This window comes from Oncorhynchus mykiss, chromosome 18 (genome assembly GCF_057628025.1).
Source record: "Oncorhynchus mykiss isolate SJ-2025 chromosome 18, ASM5762802v1, whole genome shotgun sequence".
Classification (NCBI taxonomy): domain Eukaryota; kingdom Metazoa; phylum Chordata; class Actinopteri; order Salmoniformes; family Salmonidae; genus Oncorhynchus; species Oncorhynchus mykiss.
The window spans coordinates 34,686,945-34,700,000 of record NC_143039.1 but is presented as its reverse complement, the minus strand read 5'-3'; the positions used below and the strand labels follow the sequence as shown (position 1 = coordinate 34,700,000).

At 40.7% G+C, this 13,056-nt stretch overlaps 1 protein-coding gene and 1 long non-coding RNA gene across 11 annotated transcripts in view; one reads left to right on the top strand and one right to left on the bottom strand.

Moving 5' to 3' along the window:
* Positions 1 to 6,986, top strand: part of LOC149975480 (uncharacterized) — a 14,949-nt gene extending 7,963 nt beyond the window's left edge. The window contains exon 3 of one of the 2 annotated variants that reach the window (XR_016488411.1): positions 6,297 to 6,986. This is a non-coding gene — a long non-coding RNA (uncharacterized LOC149975480). Of the gene's footprint in view, positions 1 to 778; positions 1,096 to 6,296 lie in introns of those variants that run through there. The other variant, XR_016488410.1, reaches the window with a different exon arrangement.
* A 1,038-nt stretch (positions 6,987 to 8,024) lies between these two features.
* The window catches only part of LOC110495930 (activin receptor type-2A), a 48,396-nt gene continuing 43,364 nt past the window's right edge, over positions 8,025 to 13,056 (bottom strand). For all 9 annotated transcript variants that reach the window (XM_021571459.3, XM_021571458.3, XM_090208253.1 and 6 more), the window contains one exon: positions 8,025 to 12,645. In XM_021571459.3, the coding sequence (XP_021427134.3) occupies positions 12,451 to 12,645 (195 nt within the window). In that variant the 3' untranslated portion in view covers positions 8,025 to 12,450. The remainder of the gene's footprint in view (positions 12,646 to 13,056) is intronic.

Sequence of the window (13,056 nt, the reverse complement as noted above, 5' to 3'; positions counted from 1 at the left end):
CCGTACTGCTTCTTAACACAGCACGCCTCCAACCCGGAAGCCAGCCCCACCAATGTGTCGGAGGCTACACCGTGCACCTGGCAACCTTGGCTAGCGCGCACTGCGCCCGGCCCGCCACAGGAGTTGCTGGTGCGCGATGAGACAAGGAGATCCCTACCGACCAATCCCTCCCTAACCCGGACGACGCTAGGCCAATTGTGCGTCGCCCCTTGGACCTCCCGGTCGCGGCCGGTTACGACAGAGCCTGGGCGCGAACCCAGGGACTCTGATGGCACAGCTGGCGCTGCAGTACAGCGCCCTTAACCACTGCGCCACCCGGGAGGCCTCGACACCAATTCTGACTGACCTCCAGGCATTGACCTGAAAATGACCTGACTACGTCAGACTCATTCTGATCTAGTTGTAATCTGCCAGGATACTTGGTTCTTCTCTTGACATGCGCGCTTGTATAAGCATAAACGCACATGCACAACGGAACATCCAATTAGGATTTATGCTAGGATCACTTAAGGGTCTGAGCAAAATACCAGCCGTAGTAAAGTTGAACATTTACTTTGAGGCCTAACAGTCTTCACTTTAATGATGCCAAAGACACGACAGGGGTTTTAGGCTGGGTTTCTGTATAAGCACTTTGTGACATCTGATGATGTAAAAAGGGCATAATAAATACATTTTATGTGATGTATAAAAAGGGTATATCTGCAAAGAATTGATAAATAAGGGGCTGTTGGAAAAGAGGTCATATAAACATTGCCTTGTTTGTTTTGTTTTTTTACAGGTAACCACATCTTCTGTCTTAAATACAGTGCCTTGCGAAAGTATTCGGCCCCCTTGAACTTTGCGACCTTTTGCCACATTTCAGGCTTCAAACATAAAGATATAAAGCTGTATTTCTTTGTGAAGAATCAACAACAAGTGGGACACAATCATGAAGTGGAACGACATTTATTGGAGATGACAATCCAATGTGAGAATTGCAATCAACAGTGTTCCACTGATGCTGCGCAAACGTTTCCAGAATAATCTTCATACGTTGCATTGTTCCAAAAATCCATTCGAAACCGTACCCGTATCAGAATTATATATATATATATATATATATATATATATATATATATATATATAAACAAACTTTGTTTTGGTTCCTTTCGCAATTTCATAGAAAAAAGGAGAGTTGTTGCAGTTCAAATGTATTTATTAATTGTCCATTGTTTGTCATACAGATTCCAGGTTGGTAAATGGTCCAAAAATGCATAAACAAGTTCCAAGTGTTATGAATGGCAAAAAAAGTATGTAGTAACATGCAAATTAAATCCCAAAGAAATGGTACCAAAAGCCAAATTAAATCCAAAATAAATGGTAGCAAAAGCCAAATTAAATCCAAAATAAATGGTAGCAAAAGCCAAATACAAGTTCAAAAGAAATGGTAGAAAAACTTCCCATCATGATTTACTGACAATGGTGTAAAGTACTTAAGTAAAAATATTTTAAGTCATTTTTTTGGTGTATCTGTATTTTACTTTACTATTTATATTTTTTGACAACTTTTACTTTTACTTCACTACATTCATAAAGATAACATACTTTTTACGCCTACATTTTCTCTGACACCCAAAAGTACTCATTACATTTTGAATGGCTAGCAGGACAGGAAAATGGTTTAAATTCATGCACTTATCAAGATACCATCCCTGGTCATCCCTATTGCCTCTGATCTGGCGGACTCAGTGTGTGTGTGTGTGTGTGTGTGTGTGTGTGTGTGTGTGTGTGTGTATAGGTAGCACGGGTGATCTGGAAGGTTTAACACAGGTGAGAGGAGTTCTTACCATATCACAGATACAGCATATAGAATGCATCTCTCTGTACCTTTTGTATAGGAATATGTGTATTGGAGCTATTTTTATTTTATATGCTCAATAAATGGGAACTTTACCCAAAAAGAGTAACGTTTCGGAAAGCTGTTATGTTATGGACGGCTCTCTACTGTGCCAGTGGATTTCCATAGGAAATCGCCATTACACCTCCTGTACACCCTGTTCACCCACGACTGCAAGGCCACGCACGACTCCAACACCATCGTCAAGTTTGCTCATGACATGACGGTGATAGGCCTGATCACCGGCGACGATGAGAGAGCATTCAGGTAGGAGGTGAGTGACACTGCCAGGACAACAGTCTTTACCTCAACGTCAGTACGACCAAGAAGCTTATCGTGGACTACAGGAAACGGCGTTGGACGAGCACGCCCCCATGTTCATCGACAGGGCTGCAGTGGAGCGGGTCGAGAGCTTCAAGTTCCTCGATGTCCATATCACTAAATACTTTAAGTGGTCCATACACACGCAAACAGTGTGAAGTACAGTACAGAGCAAAGTAAGTGGTCCATACACACGCAAACAGAGTGAAGTACAGTACAGAGCAAAGTAAGTGGTCCATACACACGCAAACAGAGTGAACGGAGCGAAGTACAGAGATCTTTGATGAAAACCTGCTCCAGAGCGCACAAGACCTCAGACTGGGGTGAAGGTTCACCTTCCAACAGGACAACAACGCTAAGCACACAGCCAAGATAACGCACGTGTGGCTTTGGGACAAGTCTCTTAAACATTTTAATACATTTTAGAATAAGACTGGAACATAACAACATTTTGGAAAAGGTCAATGGGTGGGAATACTTTCCAAATGCACGATATGTACTGAACAAAAATATATATGCAACATTCAACAATTTCTTCAATTTTACTGAGTTACATTTCATATGAGAAAATCAGTTAGTTGAAATGAATTCATTAGGCCCTAATCTATGGATTTCACATATTCATTTTAACATTTTAGGACACTTATCCAGAGCAACTTACAATTAGTGCATTCATCTTAAGATAGCTAGCGTAAGACAATCGTATCAAGGTTGACATTTCTGAGTTTCCTAGTTCCGACTAGTGACATGAACGCCACATTATTTATGCTGCTAATAAGCTATTTGCAACATCCTGTCTATTTATAATGTTTTTTTGTCATTGTTATTTTTTTTCACTACCAATTGCTCACACAATGTATGATAATGTTAATACTGAACAATTATTTGGTTAGAAATTTAACTGACTTACTAGTTCCTGTTGTGGTTCGTTCCTTGTCAATCATTGGTGAAATTAGCATTCAGACAATATATTTTATTAAATCATTCAAAAATCTGTATTAATGCAATTGCAGACAGAAGTTGACAACAGGAACATAGCACGCATGTTTCTGAGTAAGTTCTGCAAAATAGAAAAGGGTCCGAGTTGTTTTATTATGCCAACAGTCATATATCTTAGTGATGTCATGAATTACTTACATCTTACATCTTACTTACATCATTACCTTCTACTCATGACACCAAACCCATGCATACACAGCAATATAAACAACAGTTTCAGTGTTATCTAAAAGCTCAGCAGTAAATGTCCACTCCCCAAGTTGATTTATAGTGGATTGTCTGACTAGTCTCTTATCTCTTACTCCCTGCAGAGTTCTGTGTCACAGTCACACATTTCTCAGACCGTTTCTTTATAAGAGGCAGAGACAAGAAAAAACTATGGAACAATATTAAACCTTTATAATGAATATATATATTGTTCATCTGTAGTCTAGGACCCCATACATGTAAGGAGGGAGGGGTCTTATAACCCCTCCCCTTCTATTAATACAACATAAGCATAATCAATTATTATAATACATCAAACATTTGGTACAGCCCCGATCATGACCCCAAGGTGAACCCGACATTGCAACTAGGAAGTTTCACTTGATTGACCCTCAAGTGAAACTTGAGAATTAGAATTACAAGTGGGAAGCTACTGTATAATGGATAGGTATTTTAAGTATCATCTCACCACATCACATGTTACAGCAATTAGTCAGTCTATGACACAGTCAATAACGTGGTACGCAACTATTGGTTGTTGCATCGTCTTGCCTTAGCTGTGGAACGCGCCATTTCTCTGAACGAGCCCTTTCACGTCATGCCGGAAACTCTGACATTTCTGACTTGCTTACTCGTTGTAGAAAGATGATACCCGAGTTTCCCACTTGGGAAGTATCGGAATCAACAAACAGGAAGTATACGCAAATAACTTCATTTAATTTTAACTCGGAGGTCCAGAGTTTCCGTCATGACGTGAACGCGCGTTGATATGTTTTAGGCTATTTTCAGACATTAAGGAGCATTAGGTACACCTGGAATATCAACGAATGGCATGTCCATCATTTGGAGAGAAATTACACTGGTCACTCAAAACATTATTAATAAAGTATTTATAAAGTATAAATAACCCACACTTTAGATGAGGCCACACAAAATATGTAACTATTGACTCAGTAAATGGTTTATAAGGACCTATTTTAAGCATCTTATGAATGGAGTAATGACTAATACATTATGAATAAACGTTTTACTAACCCATTCTAATTGCTTTATTGTGTGGAGCTGTTATAAAGTGCTACCCTTGTGTCTTTTGTTTATTTTATTTTTGTGTTAAATTATAACCCAGTTTTACCTGCAATTCAGCTTGTTGCTACAACTTGTACAATGTTTTGATGAAGAACAGAAAAAAACATTCTCTCTAAAGTGTCTGTGGAGAAGCATCTCTCTCCTTTTGAGCAAAAGTGTGTCTAGAAGCTGTCAGCTCTTCTTGATCCTCGCTTCTAGGCCTTCTGGTGCCCAGAGCAGGTAGGCTACCAGCAGTAACCAACCTTGCACCACAACCTCCCCAGCCTGCCATTGCACAAGAACCACCTGCAAAGACAAGCAAGTGTGTTGCCTTGTTCTTACCCCTCAACCTCACTCCTGCTGTTGTCCCCAGAGGGGTATCAAACTACCTCTCTGCTCCTTTCCTGCTTGAAATTTCAGATGGAATGGAATGACAACGCCTCCCTTTTCTTGAACCTATCAAAGTTGACTGCAATGTACCTCCATGTCCCTGCATTCTCAAACCCAGTGGAACGGGTCTTCAGCATCGCTGGTAGATCATTCAGGCCTGACCGTTGCTCAATGAGTGACAAAACATTTGTGATGGATGCTTATCAAATGCAATCACCATCTTAAATGAATTAACCACCATCTAAAATGACCGTTGAAGAACCATAGAATATGACCATGATGTAAAGAAATTCAGAAAAATAAATGTTCTATAATAAAATAAAATCTGTTTGGTTTACATTTGTATTACTTTCCATTACTTTGATTGATAAATGTTTATGTTTAAAACTTCTTTAGCATACTGGTTATTGTTCGGAATTTCGATTGACTGATGTGCTCAAAGTAAACTGCCTGTTACTCAGGTCCAGAAGCTAGGATATGCACAATATGGTAGCATTGGATAGAAAGCACTCTGAGGTTTCTAGAACTGTTCAAATAATGTCTCTGAGTATAATAGAACTGATATGGTAGGCAAAAACCCGAGGAAAAACCATCCGGAATAACAGGCCATTTCAATGCTAGCCTATGGGATATACAAAATAAATCCTCCCAGATTGCAGTTCCTATGGCTTCCACTAGATGTCAACAGTAATTTATTTGATATTAGAATACCTGAGGATTAATTAGAAAAATCGTTTGACTTGTTTGGACGAACGTTACCCGTAACTTTTTTGATTAGTTTGTATGCATGTTGAACCAGTGGATTATTGAGATCATTGGCGCCAACTAAACAGACTTTTTGGATATAAAGTAGGACTTTATCGAACAGAACGACCATTCATTGTGTAGCTGGGGCCCTTGGGATTGCAAACAGAGGAAGATCTTCAAAGGTAAGTGATTTATTTAATTGCTATATGTGATGCCTGTGCTGGTTGATAAAGTGTTTTGATGTGGGGCACTGTCCTCAGATAATTGCATGGTATGCTTTCGCCGTAAAGCCTTTTTGAAATCTGAAAACGCGGTTGGATTAACACAAAGTTAAGCTTTTAAATTATGTATGACACTTGTATTTTCATGAATGTTTAATACTACAATTTTTGTATTTTCAATTTCACACTCTGCAATTTCACCGGTTCATGCTCCCTAACAGGTTGTACATTTTTTTCTTCTTCAATTTTCTTTAATCATAAAGTATTTCATTTTAAGCTATATATTAAGATTCATAACTCTCCCGACCCTTCCTGTCTCAGCCTCCAGTAATTATGCTGCAATAGTTTGTGTCGGGTGCTAGGGTCTGTCTGTTATATCCGGAGTATTTCTCCTGTCTTATCCGGTGTCCTGTGTGAATTTAAGTATACTCCCTCTAATTCTCTATTTTTTTCTCTCTCTCTTCTCTCAGAAGACCTGAGCCCTAAGACCATGCCTCATGACTACCTGGTCTGATGACTCCTTGCTGTCCCCAGTCCACCTGGTCATGCTGCTGCTCCAGTTTCAACTGTTCTGCCTGCAGCTACGCAACCCTGACCTGTTCACCGGACGTGCTACTTTGTCCAGGACCTGCTGTTTTCGACTCTCTGTACCGCACCTGCTGTCTCTAACTCTGAATGATTGGCTATGAAAAGCCAACTGACATTTAATGCTGAGGTGCTGACCTGTTGCACCCTCTACAACCACTGTGATTGTTATTTGACTGGTCATCTATAAACATTTGAACATCTTGGCCATGTACTGTTATAATCTCCACCTGGCACAGCCAGAAGAGAACTGGCCACCCCTCAAAGCCTGGTTCCTCTCTAGGTTTCTTCCTAGCTTCCTGTTTTTCTAGGGAGTTTTTCCTCGCTAACGTGCTTCGACATCTGCATTGCTTGCTGTTTGGGGTTTTAGGCTGAGTTTCTGTACAGCACTTTGACATCGGCTGATGTAAAAAAAAAAGGGCTTTATAAACACATTTGATTGATTGATAACTGAAAGCCCTCCAAACCATGATCATATATATTTTCAAATAATTGCATATATTCAAATACCTTCAAATATTATCTTTCTGAGACCTGTATTTGAATTTCAAAAGGAAATAGTTGCCTTTAGTTGGTTCTCAAAGTTGGCATTTGAAATAAACTACAAAGTACAATGATATTCTGCCCAAGTCTGCTGTGTATGGTGAACTCCGAAGCAATCACGCTCCATGGTAGTTTAAAGCCTGCTACTACTATCACTATACTTTTCCCACCACTGCTTACTGGTGCTGTAGTTATGAGACAGTGAGCAAGACTGTGTTGAGCTCGGAACTTCAGTTATCATAGTGAATGAGTAAAAAAAAAAAGTTGGGATTTATTCAATAGATTGTGAGGCAGGGTTACTTTCTTATTACACATCAATGATTTGGCCTGATTTCCCCTCCAGGTCTGTCCATTCATGAACTTTGCCTGATAATTGCGACAAAACACTTGAATGACATCTACGATGAAGAACCTTTAAAACTTTCAAATGGTTCACAATGGTAACAGAAGGTTACGCAAAAGCGGGTATATTATTGCTGGGAATGACTGTAATACATTTACACCACATTTTCTTTCTAATTAAGTTCCTCCAGAGGAAATCCGAATTTTATACATCATTTTGACAAGCAAGTTGTCATCAAGGTGAGTCCCGCATATCATCATCTCAGTAGAAGACAATTTCCTGCACACTATCCATCATAGGTTTCTATAGATCATTCTTAAGGTATCTGCATCAATATTGAAGAAAGGTTTTCTTTCAGTTTGAAGAGAGTCGATATGCTTGTCAAAAAGGTAATATTCTTTAATATTGGGTCCAGTTTGAGGGTTGGTTTTGGACAACCACTGAAAGACATGGGACCCCGAACCATCCCCTAACAGACTGACAATGATATGATCACATTTTTTTCCCCCACGTGTATATTCCCTGTGTGTAAATAGAATGATTTGGCTTTACTTATTGAATAAAGTCAAGCATTTTTTTCATCAGTGTATGACCCATACTTGTTATAGTGATGCATGAAGATGAAACCCATTCAATGTCAAACGCTGCCATCTAGTGGTCTGTTTTCAGCACCAACATTATTAGGTAAAAACAATTAGCAGATTTCAGATGGACATCAGAAGCAATGAGCAGTCACTATACTTTATTTTAGGGACAATAGCATACAATTTCTCTGTACAATATTTAACATCCACTTCCAACCAGGCATCTGAAAAGTTTGTTAAATAACTTGCAAAGCATAAAAATTATTGGCAAGTCCACTAGCCAATTGAACAGTCATTTGTGCCAAGTCACACTGTTTTGACTATCAGCAAATACAGAACTGAAGCGAACCTAGGTTTAGCTTTAGTGTTGTTTTGAGAGGAAGTGTGTTACAGAAAACACTGTCTGCTGGTCACATACAAGGGATAACATTCTTGCAACACTGCTGGAATATTGTAGCAATGGTATCTCAATGCTGTAGAGTAACATCTGGGGTCTGAGCTAGGATGTCTGAGGTAAAACAATGACCGGTTTCACACTACTGAGCCAACCCAAACCATAATTTGCTGGCTCTAATATTTTCCGATCACATTGTCATTTTCAGCAACTATGGTGGATGCTTAACCAGGCCACCCCAGTCCGGCTCGGTCCGGCTTAGTTTGGCTCACCTCAGTAGTGTGAAAATGGTAAAACTATTGATTCAGGGTTTCATTTGAGGGAATTTTCATCAGACCACCTTAGAAAGAAATGAGTCTCATCTGGGGAAGGAAGAGTGACCGTTTTGGTCATTAATTGAAACAATTTAAAAACATAGACATACAAAATAAACAGGTCAAATCTTATTATGGAATAATTCATTCATCAGGGATTTTTTTGCTTCTTTGTGATATATTCTAAAAACAATAGAAACAACCTCATGCTATATCCATCCTCTACGATCTAAAAATGACATATATATTTACATAATGTGCATTTCAATATTCCAGTCAAATCTGAAGTCAAATGTTATTTGGGCTTTCTGAAGTTTATCTGAAAGAAAATCACCTCTCACAAGAAGTCCAAGGTCTGATCAACTAAGAAGATTGTAGTGTGGTTTGGGGTTTAAAACGTCTGTACAGTGAAATCAGCTCTGTACAAGTAGCTGTGGTTGAAAAATAAAAATCAGGTACACAAAATGATACCCTCAAAATACCAGAAATCAGAGGATCACATCGTGGCTACATATTTATTTTTTCTCAAAAGCACATACGACAATCAAAATAATGCAGTAGTACTGTAGTGATTGTATATCTGATTGTTGGTTCACCGCTAACTGCTTGGAAACTCGTGCCCCTTCCACTCTTCCTCTAATGCCATTTGCTTGCTAGTTGTATTGCTGAGCGCTACAGGGTTCCAGTGTGTAGGGAGGGAGGGGGAGGGGGGGTTCACAGTAACGGCCACCATTCGACAGCTTTCTCAATTAAAATGTCCTTGAATCCTCACATCCCCTCTCCTCCTCCTCAACCATATTTGGCAAGGAGACAGGATGTGAGGAACCAAGGAAAGACAAATTGTGATAGAGCCTACATCCGCTGCGAGACCACTAGCCAACTGCAGCCTTTACCCCGAGAGTACAGACACAATCTAGTAATGCAGTTGGGCCTTCCCTAAGTCCGTTCCACTGTCTTTCAGATAAGAGGTAAAGTAATAGTTTGATTTGGCACCTGCCCACCTGCTCTCTGTCTAATACTCAAAAGCTCAGGTCTGCAAATAATGAAAAGATCAACAGACAAGATTAACTGTTTAAAAAAATGCTACAGTGGTGTGAAAGTCGCTCCTGCAGCAATGCAAGTACGCACGCACTTGCACCATTCTGCACAAGTTGCATATACTGTAGTAATTACTGAAAAGCATAGTATTGAATCCCTGAACGTTGTTGTAGTTCCAGTTTAAACACGGACTAGGTGTGAAGAGAGAGAATGCAAAGATGAACGCATCATCATCCGTGTCAATGTCACCCAGAAGACAAATCTGAGCTCATACAATAAGCTAGAAATGGAACACATTCACAAATCAAATTCCGGAAGGACGACGAGAGACATCCTAGTTTTGCCCAGGGTGGGTCTACAGTAGTAACGTTGTCACACTGATTAAAGGCTCAACCGAGTTGAGATGATAGAGGCTAGAAGTAGAGATGTTTTAACGCTATGGTTGAGATGACACCAGGAAGAGATGGGTCACCGGCGTCTCAAAGCAGAAGGGTAGTAGTTAGGGACTGGAGAGACAGAAGGTTAGTAGCTAGGAACTGTGAGAGCGAGAAGGGTAGTAGCTAGGGACTCGGGAGAGACATAAGGGTAGTAGCTACGGACAGGGTGAGACAGAAGGGTAGTAGCTACAGACAGGGTGAGACAGAAGGGTAGTAGCTACGGACAGGGTGAGACAGAAGGGTAGTAGCTACAGACAGGGTGAGACAGAAGGGTAGTAGCTACAGACAGGGTGAGACAGAAGGGTAGTAGCTACGGACAGGGTGAGACAGAAGGTTAGTAGCTACAGACAGGGTGAGACAGAAGGGTAGTAGCTACAGACAGGGCGAGACAGAAGGGTAGTAGCTACGGACAGGGTGAGACAGAAGGGTAGTAGCTACGGACAGGGAGAGACAGAAGGGTAGTAGCTACAGACAGGGAGAGACAGAAGGGTAGTAGCTACAGACAGGGAGAGACAGAAGGGTAGTAGTTAGGGACTGGAGAGACAGAAGGTTAGTAGCTAGGAACTGTGAGAGCGAGAAGGGTAGTAGCTAGGGACTCGGGAGAGACATAAGGGTAGTAGCTACGGACAGGGTGAGACAGAAGGATAGTAGCTACAGACAGGGTGAGACAGAAGGGTAGTAGCTACGGACAGGGTGAGACAGAAGGTTAGTAGCTACAGACAGGGTGAGACAGAAGGGTAGTAGCTACAGACAGAGTGAGACAGAAGGGTAGTAGCTACAGACAGGGTGAGACAGAAGGGTAGTAGCTACAGACAGGGTGAGACAGAAGGGTAGTAGCTACAGACAGGGTGAGACAGAAGGGTAGTAGCTACAGACAGGGTGAGACAGAAGGGTAGTAGCTACGGACAGGGTGAGACAGAAGGGTAGTAGCTACGGACAGGGAGAGACAGAAGGGTAGTAGCTACAGACAGGGTGAGACAGAAGGGTAGTAGCTACAGACAGGGTGAGACAGAAGGGTAGTAGCTACAGACAGGGTGAGACAGAGGGGTAGTAGCTACAGACAGGGTGAGACAGAAGGGTAGTAGCTACAGACAGGGTGAGACAGAAGGGTAGTAAGCTAGGGACTGGGAGATAAAGATGGGTAATAACTAGAGAGTCAAGAGAGACAGAAGAGTAGCTTCCTGAGCTTGTTCAAAAAGAAGACCAAACGATAACCAAAAGGCATGCTCACATCATTAAATACTCGGTTGACACAGCAAGCCAAAATAAGTGTTTAAAAAAAACAACATAATTTTCAATGACTTAGGGGGTTATTGAAATATTCTTAAAATGTAGGATTAAAATGTTTACAATGAAAACAAATTAAAACACGCAAGGAAGGACAAAATGATGCTCAAAAAGAATTCTCGCAAAGAAAAACAAGGCGGCTCGCGTAAAAATGCATGGTCATACATCTCTTGGCAGACTAGTTTTAAAAACTGTGGTGATCATTTTTATATTTTCACCTGCCACAGCTGTACAGTATATAGTTCAATAATACCAAAGTAATGATGTCATCTGAATAGTTTACAGAGAGATTGTTGTAATCATAGAAATATAATTAACAGAACTAGAAACAATAGTAGTTCTACTTCTATGGTTGTAGTGTTGTAATGAAGATGGAACTGAGGTATACCGTGTTGACTTGAGGGAGGTCTATGGTTTTGCTTTCGAAGTAGTAATGCTTGGAAATGGATCCCCCCCCCCCCCTAAAATAAACCTTGATTACCATTGTTTTGATATTATGTACAGCAGCAGTACACGTGACATTCAGAAGCTGTTTCTTATTGGCATTACAATTGTCATTATCATTATCATATAAACACAAAGAAAACGGCAAAGGAATTTTAAAACAAGTTGCCCTTTTCTTTTCTGAGCCGTGAGAGTTCGTCTTGTAGAGTCCATACTCTTCCTCTTCTTTTTCTTAGAAAATAGAACAGAAGTCTGTTAGGAGGTCCTAGTGTTTTCTTCATATAGAAAATATCCCTTTTGCCCAGCTCACAGGGTTTGTTACGACCTAGTGTTCTTTTGAAGGATTATTTTTGACAGTTTGAGGCTCGCTATGGGAGTCCAACACATCATGGTACTATGAAGTGGGTAGAAACCAAACCAGTGTTGGTGGGCACAGCCAGGTATTTCCTGAATGACAGTAGTGTAGCGCACAGCACTAAAACACACCACGCCAGCACACCCATCTGAGGGGGTCAGGGGTCAGAGTTTAACCCGGGATCATCCAGAGTTCATGATCCTGAACGGGCCACTCTGGTTGATCAATGTATACCTGAAAACATCCAATCAAAATAGCTCCATGTCCACCACCTGACACGTCCAGTCAATGTTCGTCCATTCATAGGCTGGACTCTTTGGGAGGGAAGTCCACGTTGGTCACCATTGTGACGACGGTGACAATCTCCTCGGGGGCGATGATGTTGGTCTGGCGTTGCATCTGGATGATACGTTCCTCCACGCAGCCCGCCGAGAGCCTCGCCTCGGCCTCGTGATCCCAGCACTCCTCGATGGTCTCACACAGCATCACCAGGCCCTGGGACAAGCATAAGAGTATATATATATGGTCATTTAAGCAGAAGCTTGGATCATACGCAGGAACTGAACCCATAACCCTGATGTTGCTAGCTCTATGTTCTAATTCATTTGGTTTCCAACCTTTTTCGGTTACTGTACACCAACTGAATTTTGCTCTGCCCAGAGTACCACTGAAATATCTAAGTACTACTTAGGTCGTTTTTTGTGGTATCTGTACTTTACTATTTATATTTTTGCCAACTTTTACTTTAATACATACTTAAATAAAATAATGTACTTTATAATCCATACATTTTCTCTGACACCCAAAAGTACTCGTTACATTTTGACAGGAAAATGGTTTGCTTAAAATGTGAAAGAATTCTTACTTTTAATACTTAAGTATATTTTAGCAATTCCATTTACTTTG